Source organism: Meleagris gallopavo, chromosome 6, assembly GCF_000146605.3.
Source record: "Meleagris gallopavo isolate NT-WF06-2002-E0010 breed Aviagen turkey brand Nicholas breeding stock chromosome 6, Turkey_5.1, whole genome shotgun sequence".
Taxonomy (NCBI): domain Eukaryota; kingdom Metazoa; phylum Chordata; class Aves; order Galliformes; family Phasianidae; genus Meleagris; species Meleagris gallopavo.
In genome coordinates, this window is record NC_015016.2 from 4,149,013 (window position 1) to 4,168,364 (window position 19,352).

Genomic DNA, 19,352 nt, shown 5'->3' on the forward strand with positions numbered 1-19,352 from the left:
AGATAGCTGGGAAATACCTGAGCTTAAACATCACCATGTCCCCCTACCTGCTTGCATGAAGGAGAGGCTGTAGTGATCAGAGTAGGGGCGTGGGGACCTCAAGCTGTCAAGATCAGAGGCGTTCTCCTCAGTGGAAAGTCATTAATAACCCATAAATACAATGTATGCAATTAAGAGTTGTGTGAGCAGTTTTCAGAGCTGTATCACCCGAGACCCCTGATGTGGGGCCCCTGATCAAGGGCACAACCTAACGGGAGGTCCCAGAAAGAGAGCACAGCATCCCAAAGGTTCTAAACATAGCAGTCATATGGGATCGGTTCTGCCCTGGACAACAGCAGGAGGAAGGCTAGAAGGTAGTGAAAGGGTTTTGAATGGGAGAGATGGCAGCGTGGGTATAAGTATGCAGCTAATTTAGAAGTTTTAGACATGGTCATATCTGATCTTTCCATCTGTGCTCCCACACACACCTTTCCCTGCCATTATCTTGGGAAAAATGAGAATACCGTAAGTATCTTCTGTTATTTCTAAGGGCTCCCAACAGGGTTGTGTTTTTAACAGTCCTAACATCTTGATGTAATACTGATGGAAGTGCTGGACTGTTGTTCTAGTGTTGTCTTTCTCCTTGCTGCTTGGCTCTCCAAAGCAGCAGACAAGCAGATAGCCTGTGCCAGAACAGTCCTTTCAGCCCCAACGAAAGATGCAGAGGTAGCCCCCAGAGCGTTTCTCTTGACATTTCTCCTCCATTTTGCAGGACCTGAACAACATCAGCCTGAGCAAAAGAACCCTCAGCATGACCAATCTGACTAGTTCAAGCACATCAAGTGTTTCCCCAGAGTACAAATCTCACTTCAACCACAATGACGGCAGCAGCTACGCCAACAGCAGCTCCAATGGCAGCCCTTTCACAGTGCCCAATGACCAGGGAGTTTACTCCCGAGAGGTGCTGATGAACAAGACTGTGGATGAACTTCCAGAAGGAGTGGATCCCACTAAAAAAGAGGTGACAGCACTGCTGGTGTTATGGCCTTGTAGCTTACCCAGGAACTTAGTTGTAGGCTACGTATGGCAGCACGTCAGGTTATTTAGTCCTACCTCAGGCTCAAGGAGATGCCAGCTGGACAGCAAGGTCTCATGAAGAAATGAGAGGAAACTGTGGTAGTTTTAGTGTAGTTAAAATATTCCTTTCTTTTTTTTTCCTAGTGGAAGAAAAGTTAATTTTGCCAACATTTGTGGCTGAGTGCAAGCAAGCTGATGGGAGGAACACAGGGCTATTTCCTATTCTCAACAACCCATGTTTGACCAGTTTCTTGCTGATCTCCTGGTCAACACCTGAAGCCAGAGGGCTGATCTCCTACTGGGCCAGCAGCTCTGCACTGCAGCAATGCCTTTGTGGAAAGGATTATGTGTCAGCTGAGCTGTACAGGTCTTTTCTTTTATCCAAAATGCCAGAGATTTAACTTCCGTGTCCCACAGGATCTTTCTTTGTCTACTATCTACAAAACGTTTTGTCTTTCCAGAAATGAGAGTGAACATTTCAAGTGGAATATTTAGGGGGAACTAAGCCAAGGGGAGATGCTTTCACTGTAAATTGCTGGCTTGAGAAACCACTCGAAGCAAGCCAACAGAATTTCTCAGAAGCAGTATTAATTGCCTTGGCTTGAATATGATTAGCAGGGACCAAATTCGGACCAGAGCATGCTAACCCCTCAAAACCAAGGCATCTTCTTGGGCTATTACTCCTCTGGCACTCTGGGAAGTAGGAATAGTTGCTGGGATGGGACATTCCATTTCCCACCATGAAGACAGAGAGCAGGGCAGGAGCTGTTCGCCTGGGGTCAGGGCTCAGTTCTGACAGGGTGAGGAAGAGATGTGACTGAATGGAGGTGTCCCAGCCTTTGTGTAAGCCAAAGCTGACTTTCTCTTGCTCTCTCTTCCTGCTGCAGTACTATCTCTCTGATGCTGATTTCCACGAGATCTTTGGGAAGTCCAAACACGAGTTCTACCAGATGCCCAAATGGAAACAGCAGAATGAGAAGAAGCAGTGTGGACTCTTCTGAGACCGCAGGGGCCACCTGGCATCCAACAACTTTGGGACCAACCCTTCTCTTAGGAGATGAAGGGAAGAAGCACAGACATTGGCTCAACAAACCCAATCCAACATCTCAATCAGGCCAAGTTCCAATGCAGTTATTCCAGCAGCCTATATTCAGGGAATGGCAAAATGTTTTGCAGGAATGGCTTTCCATGAAGTTTTTGCTTCTTTCAGACACTTTATTGCTGATAGCTGTGAAGACAAGTGGTCAAAACTGCATTGTAGCCTCTTCTTTCTTCACCCTTTTGCAGTTTGCCACATCTGCAAGATTGCAATCCTCCTCCATTTGTAAAAGTTAAGATTTAGGTAAGACAGTGGCAACTTGCAGCTGTTACGTGAATTCTGGATGGGGTAAGAAGGGGAAAGCCCTGGGGGGAAGGACAGAGTGCCTTGGAGTCAGGGGAAGGGAATGGAATAGCCAGATGTGTGCTGGGGTAGCCCATGGAGTGCAACTGGCCAGTTAAGAACCTTCTCATCCTGCAGAAAAGCTAATGCACACATCCAATGAGAATCAATTGTAGCTTAATATGCATAGCCTAATACAGGTAAAACAACTAAGAACCTAGGTTGGGGGGAAAGATGCTCATACATATGTAGACTATTTATTAGCTGTTCTATTTCAAAAAGATGATGAGATTTGGGGCTAGATGCAGCTGTTGATTTTGACTGCCCAACAAAACTCTGCATCTCCAATCTCACCTGGCCTTGCTGAGCTTGACTGGGTGTGGGTAAGTATGAGTGCACCTGCCCACAGAGCAGAGCCTTGATGAAGCCAGGAGGGCTTGGAGGATGATAACCTGAGGCAGGATGTGTCCCAGTGGAGAGCTCCATCCCTGTGATGTCCATGAGCTGAGGGTGCTGGTTCCACATTGAGCTCAATCAGATTGGAGAGGGAAATAGGAGTAAGAGGGATGAAGGGATGCAACTGTATAAGAAAAGAGGAAAAACCTATGTTTAAAAAACCAAAAGATGTGGTTTTAAAGCTTTACTCCATTTCCAGCCTGATTGATGATTCCAAATAAACAGCCAACAGCAGCATTGGAGATGTCTTTGATCAGTGTGTGGAATAGGATGGTGGTAGAGAAAAGCACTGCAGAACCATTGCTATTTCTTTCATGGAATTTAAAACAGTTTTTAGGAGAAAAGAACAAACACCACAATCATAGAAGCATAGAGTTGTTTGAGTTGGAAGGGGCCCTTAAAGGCCATCTGCTCCAATTCCCCTGCAATGAAGAGGGACACCCACAGCTCCATCAGGTGCACAGAGCCGCATCCAGCCTCACCTTAGGTGTCTCCAAAAATGTGGCATCCACAACCTCTCTAGGCAATCTGTGCCAGTGCCTCACCAACGGTACTCCCCATCATGTGGGTTCTGCTCCTGAAGGTCCTATGGGAGATGAGGAGCTGCTGACAGCTGGTGGTCAAGGAGCTCTCATGCAGCACTCAGGACCACACTGCAATGCTGAAGCATCACCATCGGGTCAGGCTGGAGGCAGGGACCTCCAGTTGGTGGGATATTGGGGACAGATCTTTGTGTTTGAGAATTGGCAGTTACCTTACATCAGCTGCAACACCATCATTACTTCCATGATCCAGCCAGCACCGTGGCCCATTTCTGCTCAAGGGTCCAGCCCAACACCCCTTACATGCAGGTAGGAGTCAAGCAGCGACACAAATGTCTCATCACCTGTGTGATTCTCCCACTGTGATCATGATAGATACAACCACTGCACCTTTTTCCTGCTCCAACCACTATCAGCACAGCTGGAAGCAGCAATTTATGTACAATATTTATAGCACCCTGCTGTGGTGTGCTGTTGCCAGCTCCCACATTAATGAATTGCATGTGCCACTTCATAATGTGCCCAGAGAGCTGCGGGTGCCCCATCCCTGGAGATGCTCAAGGCCAGGCTGGATGGGACCCTGGGAAGCCTGAACTGGTGGGGGGCAACCAGCCCACGGCAGAGGAGTTGGAGCTCTATGATCTTTACAAATGATTCTATGATAAAATGCAGCAATTCCACCTATCGCCTTGCCTACGGGCCTAACGAACATCACATAATTGAATGGAGAGCAGCAGGAATCCAGCCAGATGAAGGAGATGAGGCCAGTTTGTTCCATGTTGCTTTGGTTCCTGCTTTTACCAGAAACACAGAATATCCCAAGTTGGAAGGGACCCCCAAGGACCTCAGCTGCCCCTCACAGCCCTTGCCCTCAGACTCTATATCACTCTAGGACTCCCAGATCTGCCTCAGAGGCCTGTGCTGCTCACGAACTCTTTCAGTCACTGGCAATTAATTCCATTTCAGACTTTTGGGTGTGGATATAATTCACATTTAATCTGGCAATGGTTTACAACATCACAGATTATTATAGTGAGGAGGAAAAATCAGTTTGTCCAACAATTACAGCATAACAAACTCCAGGTTGGACTGAAGGAAGCCCCGTTTTGCAGTGGGCCCAAAGATCACTAAATCCACACTATTTTAGATTCAAAAAAGGTGTGGAATGGAATTTGCTTAAAAGGAAATGAACCATTTTGGTAGCAGCCCACCCACTCCAACGCCAGCCATACAAACCCCCAAGAAGACTGACAAAAGAAATTTAGTGGGTATGTCTCTAAGTTCATGCATGTTGCATTTGGGTAAGCCAAAGAGGCAAATGGTGACAAGTAATTGGACTTTTCCAGATATTTTTTTAATAGTCTAACACAGTGTTAGTAACATCATCGGAGCTTCAAAATATATATTATTTTATTTCAACAATATTCACTTAACTCCACTATTGTGCTAGAAAAAAAAAACAAACACCTTTTGCCATAAATACTGGGTTGTTGTTCAAAACTCTTTTGTCTGCTTGTGCTGGGTTACCTCTGCAGTGCAATGGGATCAAGCTAACATTTAAAACTCTTTCTACCACTGCTTCCTCGGGGTTAAAAAAGAGATTTTCCTATAAAAACAAAACAAAACGCCCTACTGTCAGTTCAGTGTATTTATTTCCACTCTCATCTCTGCAGTCCCTCTAAGTGGGCTTCACTTTGGGATAGAGGGAAATTTGCCATTCTGCAGTTTTATTCTCCTTCACAGGATAAGAGCCAGGCTCTGAATGCAAAGCGACCTGGCTGGAAGCCAGGCACACAGGCAGAGCAGTATTCATGTATTTTTTATTATAATACAAAAAGAAAGTCAAGTTATATAACACGGCCCTTTGTAGTGCAGCTTTCTTGTTTTAATCTGTAACAGATAAGAGGAGAGTCGTATCCTCCTTTAGGACTTCATGGTAAAGGATGGTAAAGAATGGCTGACAGCTGAAGTTGCAAGAAGTCACCTGGTGTCTGGCTCCTGATTTCAGTGTCAAAGTGGGTTTTTCTTGCATAGATGTTAGGTATTTTGTTCAGATGTGTGACCAAACCCAAATCAGGATTTGCTAAAAAGGAGCCTCTATCCTCTTACTAAAAGCAGAATTAAAAATCACACTATATGAAGTGAACTCAAAAACACAGCTGGATTGGTTGAACAAGTACAAAAGGATTAATCTCAACAGCAGCATTAGGATGTTTCCAACTCGCAGGAGGGAGGGAGTTGATGGCTATTTTACGTCAGGACCCCATGGGTACCATGTGCTGCTCTGGAGAAGGCACTGTGGGTTTGATGGGACCCTGACATTGGCAGATGACATGTGCTGAGTTCCTTGTAGGTCTGTAAGATGGTCCAACGCACCCTGAAAGAGCTGAGCTGCTAATCACAGTCCTGGATGTTGACATACACAAAGAGGGTGGAGGAGGAGTACGGGTCTCCGTTCTTGGTCAGAAGGTGAATGTGGCGGTAACCTGAAAAAAGGGACACAGATGGAGAATGGCCTTTAATCCTGTCAGAAAGACATTTCCTAGCATTTACCAAGACCCTGCAATGACATTTCCCTGTCCCTGAAAGCTCTTTGTTCCCTGTGCCCCACAGAATAGGTAGGTCAGAGAGGCATGGCTTTGGGCACTGGTAACATAACACACCCAAGGCCACTGGAGACAATGGGATCCCTTGCCCTGAGCCAGAGTTCAGCAGCTGCTTAATAAGTTATCTGTCATCTTGCTCAGACCACAGAGAAAGGACAAGTTCTAATCCAAGGTGTGGTGGGCTCTATGTAGGACACTAGAGATCCCAAAGCAGTCGTTGGGTGTATGTAATGGTGAGCAGGGCCTTACCTTGCTTCAGACTGGTGAAGGGAACAGTATACTGCCCAATGAAGTCGTTCTTGGTTGACATGTCAAAGTCTTCTACCACAAATCGGACCAGGGCAAGTGCAGGGATCTCTATGTCAAATGTAAACTCTTCGTCCCACTTTGGGTTGAAGCCTAAACAACACAGACAAGGAAGGAGGTTAGAGCTGCTCACAAACAAGGAGGGAGGTAGAGATGTTTACAAGCAGGAAGTGCTGAGAATCTTGCTCCCAGTATTTATGAATACACCTGGTATCAATAAATCCTTCAGCTTAGGCTGTTCGCTGTTGACCTCAGCACTGCATCTGCAGAAGGGGGCTGAACTCAGCTTTGCTCCAAAGGCTCTCACTGGCTGACACATGCATCTTAGTTTGCCATTAGACCAGCAGAAACATTTTACCAATCCAGACCAATCACAGAATCATAGAACACCCTAAGCTGGAAGGGACCCATAAGGATCACCGAGCCTGACTCCTGCCTCCACAATAGACCACCCAATGGACCACCAAGAGAGAGCAGAGAGGAGAACTATGCCTTTGTGTTATGACAGCTTTCTGGGGTTTTATGCCTCACTGAGTGCTCAAGGTGCACCCATCCATCATAATTCAGTGCCTCAGTTTCCCTGTCTGCAGTGAGGAGTGCCTGATTATAAAAAGCATCATTAAGACTAGGGACAAAATGGTTTATGCCACCTTGCATAACGGCAATTTCTGAGACAGCCAGACTAGCCCCACCTCTGTCATAGGTAAGGAGCTTCTGATCCAGACTCACAAAGAAAACAAAGCCATGATCATCATGTCAGATGAGAGACAAAAAGAAAATGCAGTGCTTTCCCTCCGGGTCATTCTGGTGCTCCCTGCAGTTTCAACAAACCACTCCCCAGAAGCAAACAGAAGAAGAGGACATCCTGTTTGAAACTCCACTGCCATCAGCACAGCCTGTGCACAGCAGAAGCTCAAGGACAGCAAAACATCAACTCAAGCCTGCTGGTCATGGAGGATTCATGGGTAATGCAACAGGAGGCAGAGATCCTTCAGCTGGCCCTGAAGGTTCCAGGTGGGTCTGTGAATAGTGCCATAGCAAAACACCTGTGCTGGATTGCTGCATTTTATTTGGACTTTCATGGGATTAAATTCAATAGACTGCTCAGATAAAACACGTGCTCCTGATCCCACTGATCCTTGGAAAAAAGAGTGACTAGTCCCATGGGAGAAGAAATCACAAAACTGAAAGGGAAGTCATTAGCCTTAGGACAGGAGATTTAATTGTGCTGGTATCTGTAGGGAATTTTCAGCCCATCTCAGAGCCATAGTAGACACCAAAAGCTGCTGAGCCTGCAGGTTCTCACCCCCTTTGGAGTTCCATGCCTGCACAACTGGGGCTTATCCAGCATCCACAGCCCATTGCTTCAGCCCCAGCACATCACATCAGGTGAGCTGCTGAAGCACGATGACAGCCAAAACCTCAGGCCCATTTGGAAAAGCAAACCCATCTCTGCAGCTGGCCCTTTCCAACACTGATAGTTAACTTCTCTCTGGGTAACTCTCCCTCCAGAATCCTTCCAGTATCCCTCCTGCCAGTCACAGGCTGACAGCGGGGCCCTCAGGAATAGGCCTGGTCTCTCTAAAATGTTCCTTACGCAGCCTTCACCTGAGACATTATAAAAATGGTTGTAGGCAAAGGAAATGACCATGAGCTTTCGGAACTGGGCCAGAATTAGTCAAACAGGAAAGGAGGAAAAGGGAAACAATGTTAGCAGGGAGGAAAATATTCACTGCTTTTCTAGTTCTTGGCTCTGCACAAAAGCCATGCCTGTGTACATGTTTGTGATTTCTCAGACTCCTCTTGGTTATTCTCACAGAAGAGAAAACTGAACTTGCCCTCTACTGTTGCTGAAGGCCACAGTATTCTGACTTTCATGGCATGGAGGAAAGCCATGGCCATGTTTGACCAGTGAGAAATGTGGTCCGCAGGGATGTGAAATATCAGTGCGACTGTGAAGAAGGAGCCTGGCTCTTTGGATCAGCGGGCTTACAGCCTTCTTCCCTCATCTGCTACTTTGCTGTGAAATGCATTAACTTAGCACTGGGGATGCTCTGGCCAAAAGAATAAGCAGATGCAGTGTCCATGCCTTGTGAAAAGGCTCTGAGCTACAGGAAATGTTCTGCTTTTGCACAAACTACATTACATACGAGAAGAAGCTGAGAGAGCTCAAGCTGTTCAGCCTGGAGAAGGCCAAGAGAATTATTATTGCCATCTTCCACTTTCTCCTTATAGAGAAAATGGACCCAGACTCTTTTTAGACATGCACAGCAAAAGCATGACATTAACAGGCACAAATGGCAACAAGTGAATTTCTGATTAAGTACAGATCTTATTTTATCCTAAGTCAAAGACTGGATCACTTGCCCAGAGAGTGTGAGCAAACACCATCCTTTGAGATACTTTGAATTCACCTGTGTAACACATCGAGCAAATTGAGTTAACTTACAGGTTGGTCCTTCTCTGAGCAGGATTTGGAATGGACAATTCTACAGTCCCTTGCCACCACACTCTTGTGAGCTTATAGCTCTTTCAGAATAAAATCAGCCATACACGGTCCTTTCTGGGAAGATCTTGAAGGGATCCTGTGTGTCCCAGGTCAGATCCAACTGCATGGATGTAAAGAGCACTTCCAAATCTCTAGCTCTGCAGATCTGGCAGCCAATCTCAAAACAACTCAGCTGGATGATGTTGTTTTGAAGGCAATTTCTGTCTCCAAACAACCCGTAAATAAAAGAGATGGAAAAACCCCTGAAACAAATGCCCCATATGGACATCAATCTGTTGTACAGCTAGGGTCCCCCTACTGAAGCAGGCCATCATCACCTGGTGTATTTGCTTTGTGTGATTAAAATTGGGTGTATCTAGGCAGGCCACAGGGCAGCAGGTCTTGATGAGGAAGATGCTGCTATATGAAACCAAAGGGTTACAGCCCCAGGGCATCACAGCATGGAAGAAAACCCCTTACCATTATTTTCAATGACTTTGGTCTGCTTCTTGTTGTTATCCTGCTGGACGCCATGGATCTCAATTGTTACCCTAGGATCAACGATGGAGTTTTTGCTCTTGTTTACTTTGGGCAGCTGCTGACCAGAGATGATCTGTGGAGGAAACAGAGCAAAAGATCAGGATGCCAGTAAGAGAGAGTGGTTCCCTCCCTTTCTGCAGGACTACAGGTCCTGTTGAGGGTGCTGGTCTTTCAGAGCCAGCATCGTGACACTCTTCAGAGGAAACTTTAATGATCTAAAGCATCTAATGAAATATTGTCATGAAAAAGGCAACTTCTCTATCTCTCCCCAGCATGATTGGGTGATACGTGGAAACAACAATGGTGAATGTTGATTGCGTGTCTATAACACGACTGTATGGTCATCTGTAGTAAATACTGTCAGTTCTCTCTCCTGCTGCCAAACATTACACATGTGCTTGGAGAATGAGAGTCCATGGAGAACTGAGAAAGATACCCACAGTGGAAAATGAGTAGTTAGGATAACATTGTCCAAGTGGGACCAGAAAAAGGAGAAGGTACAACCTATGCCCCCCCAAAATGGATGCTATGGAGAAAATTTTCTGACTTCTATTCTTACTTTAAGTAGAAGCTTCTTCTTTGTCCCCCATGTTCCTTCTGTGATGGATTTTGGATTGAATTTGGTTTGCTCATCCCGGAGGAATTCCGGCTTTAAGACATACCCAGAAAACCCATTGTCCTGGAACCGGCCCTGGTAGACATCCATTTCTGTGCCTCCTGTCTGGAAATTTAGGGCAACTGCAACATAAATAAGCTCAGTCACTTTCAGATAAATCAATAGGAGTCTGTTTCTACCAACTCTATTCACATGAAATTGCACTTCATGGACATAAACATTGACTTTTCCATGCTTCACAGAGCATTGATAAGCTCTGCCCCTCCCAATCTGCTTGCCCTGAGGATTTCTTCCATTCAGATGTTAGAAGCAGGAGAAGCCGTTATGGCCATCTCAGTCATCCTCCTGCCTACTGCAGGAGGGTTGAAAAATTGGTCAAAAAATGTCCTGCATTGAATTTTTTTTGTCATCTGATCGAATAACCACATCCTCTAGATAAACCCATTAATTAAAGCAAAGCCACAAATCCTTCTCAGGTTGTTTCTCTGTCTACTTAAAGTGCAGGGAAAGCTCTCCTAGCAGTTGCAAGAGCTCATCTCTTCCAGTGGTCACTGAGCCTCTCTGCCTGTAATTGGCCTGAAATTGAACATCTACCTCAGCCAAAGCCCCACTGTGGCCAGGTCATGACTAACATGGCCAACTTAACCCTCTCCAAGCTCCCTGTTGCACCCACCAATCTGGCAGCCGACGTTCCACAAGTCAACAGGATTGTAGTTGGAAGAATCTGTCCTCCAGCCTGCAGGGTATATTCGGCTCAAGTGCCTGATGTTATGAAGAATAAAACTGTTTCCTACAGAAAATAATAAGAAGAAGATGAAGAAGAAGAAAATTTTTTCCAGTGATTGGGGCTACTTTTTCTTGATGCTGCTGTATATAGTGCTTCTCTGTCTAGTCTGGCTGAGTGTGTAAACTGCCTGCAGAAAATACCCTTCCTGGTAACAGCCTGTGACCTATGGCTTTGGGGTGCTTCATGTTTAATCACCACTAGCTGTCACTTTATGGAGGACTGGGACATAGGATGGCCTTTTGCCAAGGCAGAACATACATACCAGACTCCTGAGCTAGTTTCAGAGCTTTGCTCTCTGTGAACGATGACATCTCATAGAAAGCTCGAGGGTGACTGGGGTCTTCAAAGCCATTGAAATGAACACTCTTGCAGTAGACAACTGTGTCTGACAGCTCTTTGGCCAGCTTGAGGGTGTCTCTCTAAAAAAAGAAGAAAGAAGAATTGTGTTTTCTCTACAAACCCTGGGTCTGCCCTGTATCATCAACTACAGATGGAAAGGATACCCACCATCAGCACCCAATGGCAACCCCATGCACATACAGGGTGGTAAAGGGGCAGACTGCCCTTGCTGCATCCCTTATCCTGCACAGAAAAGGCTAATCCCTCCTCTCAGACCATCATGCAGAATAACAACACTGCTGCTACCTACAGAAGTAACAGTATGGGCACATTTCACCAGCCACTGGCCTGTTCAGTGATAACACCGACTACCTGAACGAGATAAATGTTTTGACACCCTTGTGCCTCAGACCTTTGGCTTTTTTTATCTTGAACTAGGAAGTTCTCACAATGCTCTGGTGCCAACTATTCCACAGCCTTGATCACAAGTGAAGTGAGTGTCATCAGCTCCCAACAAACGCAAGAAAAGAAAATGACAGTCTTCAAAATTATACACTCTGTTGACTACAGATTAGAAAAAGAAATAAAACCACAAATGGTAAACAAATCAGCAAAGGAAAGCATATATCAGACTAGATTCTGAGGCAATATCAATCAATTTTGTCATCAATGCGACTGAATAAATTTATGTCATCTATGAACCTGATCCATAAGGAATATGGCCTTCACAACGACCTGCAGTCTGAAAAAAAATGAATGCCCTCACAATAGGGAGAAAAATACTAATGTGGTGGTAAGCTTTTTTCCTCCCAAAACAGTCACCCCATTGGTAAACTGACACCCTCTTCTCATAGTTCTTTCTGCTGCATGAGGTCATCAAAACATGGCCAGTGAGGGTGCAGGCACGTCCCAAAATGTTACCAGAAAACCATCAGCCCCCAGTAACTAACAATGTGATGATAGATTCATGAGAAACAGATATCTGGAAGTCAGATGGAAGTGGACTGAACACATTCTCATCCACTGCATCCATAAACCATAGAATCATAGAATCACCAAGGTTGGAAAAGACCTCTAAGATCATCCAGTCCAACCATTCACCTGTCAGCAATATTTCCCACTAAACCATGTCTCTCTGTACAACATGTAAACGTTTCTTGAACACCTCCAGGGATGGTGGCTTCCCCACCCCCCTGGGCAGCCCATTGCAACATGTGACACTCTGCTAAGTGGCTGTCCCAGCTGCTGGGTCCTTCAGCTTCTTTTTAGAGAGGGAAGAAAAGCAGCATAGTCGGACGGCCTTGCAAGATATCCATGCTTGTGCTTAGCTGAGAGCATATTAGAAATATATATCAATTGCTATTTTTTTTTTCCCAGTCATGTCACAAAGCCCAGCTAGAAAGTGGTTTGCCAGCATAAGACATGGGATTGGCTAACAAGATCAGACTTCCTGATGCAGGATTTCTATGCCTTATGCAGTAGGCAAAGATCTACTTTATAGCTTTTTTGCCTTTCCAGGTTTAACCCTTTTAGGGATTCAGCTACTTCTTTTACTTACCTTCCCTTTCTGCTGCACCTCTGTCTTCACAGATTCATCTTCCATTTCAGCTGCTTCATCTTCATCAGAGACATCCTCAGCCTCCAGGTTGTTGTTCCCATTTGTCCCAGTGGGGTCTTCCTGTCTGCTCAGCTTCTTGCCTTTCACAAGGATCTTCCCTTTCAGTTGCTGCACAAGGAAAAGCAGGCAAAGGTGATTAGCAGTTTGTCCCCTGGCCTTGCTCCCTTCAGTGAAGTCAGTGGGAGATTTGTTGCCACATGGATGTGTTTGGTACTGCTGGCTCTGGAGGGTGCTGCTCATACCAGAAAAACACAGCCTCAGATTTAGCCAATATAACTCTGTGTAACGTGTCCCCTCTTCTTTCAGCAACATCTTATATCTGCCTCTTCCAGCAGAAGAAACAAACACCTCTGCTCTCAAATGACACCAAAAATCTTTTTTAAAGCAACACTATTCCCCTCTTTGGGGTGCAAGCAAATTGATTGTGTCTCTGTGGAGACCAGCCCAGCTCCTCACTGACTGGCTAAGCTGCGAATGAAACTTGATTTAAGCCGAAATTTGACACTGGCACATGAGGCAGTAGCCAAGAACATTTTTCTTCAGCTACCACAAATGATCTGTTTACTCTGAGGAACTCACTCTGTCACTCAAAAGCTGCACAAAGGCAGCTGGGAGGAATGTGCTGTGGATATTAAGAAGCAAAGTCCAAAATTTGGGTGCTGATCCACTTTACTGAGGTTTTAAATAAGCTGACAGACACAGACACATATACATACATGCATTTGCTCCATCTGAATTTGTTCCCCTTCATGTGATATTAAGTATTTCTAGCCTGAGGGGAAAGACATTAAGCTCATCAGTTCGGCTCCGTTGAGTAGATTCCTTGTCTTAAGAAGAAGTATTAGCTGAAATGCTCAATAAATACTCAACAAGTAGACCATAGAGCTATTCCAGTCGCCTGTGGCAAGCCCAAAGAGGAACATAACTAAGAAAGTAGGAAAAGCTACAAGCATGCTGGAGTGCACTGAGAACATGTAGCATGGTGGAACTGATGCAACTCTTTTACTTCCTTATGTTCCCTTGTAAACCATACATTGCCTTAGATTTCCAGAAGTGCAGCTCCACTGCTTTCTCACCTTTTCTGCTGCACACCAAAGGAAGCTCAGCTCTGTATGTGCAATGGTTCTGACACATGGCTTTGGTCCCTTTGGAAGCCTATGATCTGGGACGGGGCACCTGTCTTAAATGAAAGCACTGTTCATTTTATCAGGAGCAAAGCTGTTACAAGCAGAGTAGTTTAAAAGGTCTGCAGACATGCGTTTATTTTACCTGAAAGCTTCTTGACTTTATTAGTGACCTGACAGCCACTGCTAAGTTTAATTTCCAATGTTCAACCCAGTGGTGCTGGCATATTAACAGGAGCCACCTCAACAAACTCTGTGCCTTCGACACCTCCTTTAGAGTCAACAGAAAATTAACACCCCTAGGATGTGATTAGACAGCCGCCTGGAAAGAGGTGAACTACACCTCCAACTGTCCTGTTTATACTAACTAGTTCATAAGCAGCCAAAGTGATGTGCTCAAGTACATAGATACACAAAGGCTAACTGTCACACTGCGTTCTGCTCTCAGGATGAACATACCTATCTGATGTCAGAGAAGCTGTGAGATTAACACGTTCACTTTCAGGAGATGTGCAGACCTGATGCACCAACTCAAAGCATTGCTCCATCTGCAGATGTCTGTCGGGGCACCTGAGCTTAGATACTGCAGGTTTTTACAATGAGCAGCATCAAAGGATGAAAAGAGTCTCCAAAAAATGGGGAAGAAACACATTATCAAGGGAGAGATCTCAGGTCAGTTGTGCTGAGCCTTGCCTTGCTGCTATCCTGGATGTGTTTGCTGAATGGCATGGCTCAAGGTGATGCTGAATGGGGCACTGGGCACAGCAGTGGGTTTGATCCATGGGACAGATGCTGGGTGTGGGATTGCAGAGCCCCAGTCACTGCACTGGGGTGCTCATGGTCCGAAGGGTCACTCAGTAAGGCTAATATATTCAGCCCAAAACCATCCCCATGGTGAAGGGTGTCCAACATCAAAAAGCTAGAGGGGTATGGAATAAGCCTGGTATGCTGAATGTTAGCAGCTAGTTTAGTCTCATCCTAGGGATGGGTTTTTGCATCATTTCTAGCTGGTATGTATGGACAGTGGGGAAAGAACCCCAGCAGAACCCTGTGCAGATCAGGAATTAAGCAGAAAGGCCTGCAGTAAGCAATCAGTAGCAAAGATTGGAGCACCTCTTCCCTACAGCCCTGGCATTGACCTGAAGCTTTCCTGGAACTTTTTTGTGGCTTTTGGCTTTTTATCCTATAGGCCTTTAATTCATGATCAGGACTTAAAGAGAGAAGCTTGATAGAAGTATTTGGACACTTTTTGTAGCCCGATACTCCATTCCTAAATGGAACCTAATGAATGAGATGCCTGCCCAGGGCTGTACTGTGCATTGGTAGTATGACTACAAACTGTGTTATCTTCCTTTAATTACTGACGTTGCCCTGCTTACTCATTCTGCTCTGCCTGCTTTTATTTACAGCCTTTCAGATCTCCTCCCAGTGGTGAATCCTGTATTTTTTTTCTAAGAAAAAAATATATTACATTCTCTCTGGCTCCTCCATGCCAGCTTCACAAGGAAGTGGAAAAATCTAAGGGGTTTCTACTGTTTTTTTTTTTTGTTCTTAGTGCTTCAGCTTCAATGTGTTTTCCACAAACACACTGTTCTAGTTCACATGGCAGGAAAACAGGAAAAGTAAGAGAAGAGAAAGGATATGTGTTACTACATTGGTATTTTGTCTCCTTTTAAACTAAATGGATCAGTCCCTCCGCTGGAGGGGATCATCCCAGATCCATTCAGTAAAGGTAGATCTGGGCTTTTCTGTTCCGGCGAGGGCCAGGTGTCCACCTGGGCAAAGAGAGCAGGAGGTCAGACAAGCACAAGAATGGGAAAAAACATCTTTGGGAAGCTGGGGTCATCCCCTTAAGCACAAATCACACATTTCCTTCCCTGGTGTTTCACTTTTCTTTCTTCATATCATCCCCTGGTCACAAGGTGGTGTTTTGAAAGGCTGTCAGCAGCTTTCCCCATCCTACGCTGAGGATAAATAACAAGCCAGCACGTAACACGGAAAACGCTGATTTTCCAACTCAGTTAAGAGCCTGCAGAGACCTGCCTCCATGCTGGGTGTAACCTCACTGGGGAAGAGTCACTTCTGAAATGGAGGCCCCACTTGTCTGCCAGTGCAAAGGTCTCGCTGAAGCAGCAGCATTAAAAATTATGATTCATCCGAATTTATTGCACTAGTGCTGAGGGACCAACCCGGATCAGCTTCCTTCTGCGCCAGGCATTGTATCAAGTGAGGCACAGCGTTCCCAAAAAAGGGGAAAGTCAGAAAAGGAAATGAGGAAAAGAGAGAGGGAGAAAAAGTAGAAGATAGATAGAACCATAGAATCATAGAATTGCCCAGGTTGGAAAAGACCTTCAAGATCATCAAGTCCAACCAAGTCCAAGATATTTGGGGTGGCTCGTTTCCCCCCCTTTTCTCCCCTGCTGACTGTCAGCTTTATCCTACCCACAAACTCCTTCCAGCCCTGGCTAGCCCTTCTCCAACTCTTGGCAAATGATTTCTTTAGCAACGAAACGCGATATAAAGGGAACGGCAGCTACTCACACAACAGTCTGTTCTGAAAAGTAATCAGGAGGGAAGAAAGAAAGAAAACACAGACACAAAGGGTGGAAACAGATGAACATTTTGGCTTCTTTTTTTGGAAACAAATTGTTTTTTTTCATATTATAGTAAGTACTTCCTTACTTTTTTTTTTCTTTTTTTTTTTCCTAATTACCAGATATTCTTGCAGTGGTACACTACGAGGGCTGCGTATCTCCTTCCCCCTGCAGGGTCCACGCTCAGCTCACTGCCTCACACTGCCATAATTCATAGCAATCACAGTGGAACCTGTCCTCCAGGTAACCTCCCACCTTCCCTTGTCCTCCAAGGACTCTTCCATAAGCCCTTCCACACCGCCATCCCAGCCCAGGCCATTCTCAGTGGAAGGATATCTCACACTTGACCCAGTTTTAGGCCACTTGTGCTGCTTTTCCCCTTGGGTTTCAAGGGACAAATAATTATAGTTGTCCTTTCAGCTCTCATGACTTTCTCATCAACAGCCTGGGTTTCCACAGCAACCTCTCTATGTTTCAGAGGATTGGCCATATTCAGTTTCAGGGTGTGGGAACAGACACAAGACAGATCCTCAGGACTCAGCTCCCTTGCATTCCCTCCTTATGGGATGAAGGACGCCGCCATGCCTCAGTAAACAGACCAGAAGTGTCCTTAGTTCCTCAGGGCTATCTCCTCTGAGTCCTTACACAACAAACAAGAAGCAGTTCATTTTGAAGTTTGATGTGCACAGGGTATTTCTAACAACTATTCCTATTTCTTATTTTACCATTGCACCCAGGCAAGCTCTACTTGTCAGCAAGTGTAATTTCCACTGGTTCCCCAGTTAGCATCCAGCAAGAACAGACTTCTCTTGTCCCACCTTCAGAGGGCAGAATGTGCTAGGAGTGGCCTTGCTCACCTCTGGGGAGGGGAACTGTGATTTGCTTCCATCAATCGGGGCGACCAGGAGCATGTCCTGCAGGATCGTTGTCATGTGCTGAGCCATGACCTTCTGCTGGTCGAGGCTGCAGTGGTTCTCCAGGGAGATGATGACAGGGTACGGTGAAGTCTAGGACAAGACAGTAACATCCATCATAATTGAACTCTGAAATTTTACCATCCTATATATAAACTCCGTTGTTGATTTCTCTGGAAATGAGTGCGTCAGCAACAGGGAGTAAAAAAAAAAGGACAAATTCAGGTGTGCACTAGCTACTCAGATCTATGCTGATGCCTTGCTGAAATGATGATCCCATGGACAGGGCAGCGGGCTGGATCAGAATTCCTTCAGTGGGACAGTTTGTGGAGCTCCCTGTGCCTCCATTCTCCACTCACACCGTCGTCAGAGAATCTTCCTAAGTCAGGGGAAGGGAGGCTTGCTTAATTGATCCTTAATTGACATGAATCTTTCCTGAATTCACACATAGGCCTGATCTGGTTCTCTGTGGCCCCCTAGATATTTTGTGTACTGAAGGCATTGCCATTGTCACTGCTTTATAGCCCCAAAGAAAACTTGGTATTGGTTCTCAAGTCGAATGCATTGAAGGAAAATAGCAGAAAGTACACGCTAGGATTTTAAAGGCTGCTAGCTTAGCATTGCCACATAAGAATCCAGACCTGCTTGTTCCTTTTAAAGCAGAGCTTCTAAGCAGTCCTTTGCATCAATCCCTCCAACACACACAGATATAATTCCTCCAATGTAAGAGTAGACCTTGAGGCATCAAAGCCAAGTAAATCAAGGGTTTTCTTGCATTTCCTACCATGTATGTTCAAGAAATTGGGCATTATTTTAACTGCAGGGGCGTCCAACATCTAGCTGTGCTAGCACAGACTTAACTTATCCCAAGGCTGTGCCCTGCCTGACCAGAAACTTCCAGGAATGGATCTGTTCAGAAAGCAGAACCTGGATGCCTAGACGAAGCACGTATCTTCTACCCATAGAAAAGTTACGGTGAAGTATTCAATTTTAAGCTCTCTGCTGGGAGAGCAGAGACCTGCTATCAGTATAGTATGAGAAATCTTAGAGAGTCTCAGGATTCCCAATCCTTACTTTGAAAGCATAGTTCTTGATGGCCTTAATGACATCACAGAAGAGGATCTTGGAGGTGAGAGTGTAGCCATGATAAATGATAGGTTCCGAGTTAGGGCCATCCCAGCAGTCCAGCTCCACACAGCGGCAACCTTTGGTGAGGGCTCTGGAAACAAAGAAGGGACCTGGTTGGGTTTTAAACAACCTGCTCAGGATCAGGCACAGATATTGCCTGGGAAGACAGATAGGAAGTTCAGGGTTCAAGGCAGAAAGTGGATCAGTCACAGGTATTGCCTGGGAAAGTTGATGGGTAGTTCAGAGATCAAGATAGAAAGGAGAGCTTGGAAAAACAGGAAAGCAGATGGAGAAAGGATGGGATCAGGAGAGCTCAGGGGAACAGAGCTGAAGGCTGAACAAGGAAGGCACGGTGGGATCTGAGAAAAGAGGTCATTGAAAGCCCAAACTAAGGGCTATCTGAAGAAGGAGACACAGTAAGTGTTAAGTGAGAAAGGACATTCATATTTGTGTCCCAAGTCTTTTCCCAAAGATGGCGACGAGAAGAAATGTACTGGAAGAAAGAAAGTCAGCTACAGAAGCCAGATCTTGAAGCCGGGATGATGTGTGTTCTTCACCTAGATCTGATAAGATCTGATAAGATCTGAGGGATGAATCCTCCAAGCTGTTATTAATTACCTCTGGGGAGACTGCAGGGGGCCAGTTTCCCAAATTGAGTCTACAGACTGAATTCCCATTTGAAACTCCCTTCCACACATCCATACTTCTAGTTTCATCTACTTTCAAATCAAAGTTTTTTTATGAAAGATTTAACTTCCTTGGAGGTGATCTTGCCTCTTTTATGCAACTCCCAATAATACATTTCAGATAACACAAATCCTTTAAATCACTGCAGTAAGAATCGTGGATTTTTTTTT

General features: G+C 45.3%; 2 protein-coding genes across 7 annotated transcripts in view; one reads left to right on the forward strand and one right to left on the reverse strand.

The window, feature by feature from the left end:
• VILL (villin like) overlaps positions 1-4,513 on the forward strand; it is a 33,770-nt gene extending 29,257 nt beyond the window's left edge. For all 5 annotated transcript variants that reach the window (XM_003206932.4, XM_019616222.2, XM_019616219.2 and 2 more), the window contains exons 19-20: positions 752-1,000; positions 1,944-4,513. In XM_003206932.4, the coding sequence (XP_003206980.1) occupies positions 752-1,000; positions 1,944-2,057 (363 nt within the window). In that variant the 3' untranslated portion in view covers positions 2,058-4,513. The remainder of the gene's footprint in view (positions 1-751; positions 1,001-1,943) is intronic.
• Positions 4,514-4,827: 314 nt separating this feature from the next.
• PLCD1 (phospholipase C delta 1) overlaps positions 4,828-19,352 on the reverse strand; it is a 49,336-nt gene continuing 34,811 nt past the window's right edge. For both annotated transcript variants that reach the window (XM_010712325.3, XM_010712324.3), the window contains exons 7-15: positions 18,442-18,586; positions 17,311-17,460; positions 12,676-12,843; positions 11,041-11,197; positions 10,665-10,781; positions 9,935-10,113; positions 9,316-9,448; positions 6,291-6,440; positions 4,828-5,921 (exon numbers count right to left, since the gene is read on the reverse strand). In XM_010712325.3, the coding sequence (XP_010710627.1) occupies positions 5,830-5,921; positions 6,291-6,440; positions 9,316-9,448; positions 9,935-10,113; positions 10,665-10,781; positions 11,041-11,197; positions 12,676-12,843; positions 17,311-17,460; positions 18,442-18,586 (1,291 nt within the window). In that variant the 3' untranslated portion in view covers positions 4,828-5,829. The remainder of the gene's footprint in view (positions 5,922-6,290; positions 6,441-9,315; positions 9,449-9,934; positions 10,114-10,664; positions 10,782-11,040; positions 11,198-12,675; positions 12,844-17,310; positions 17,461-18,441; positions 18,587-19,352) is intronic.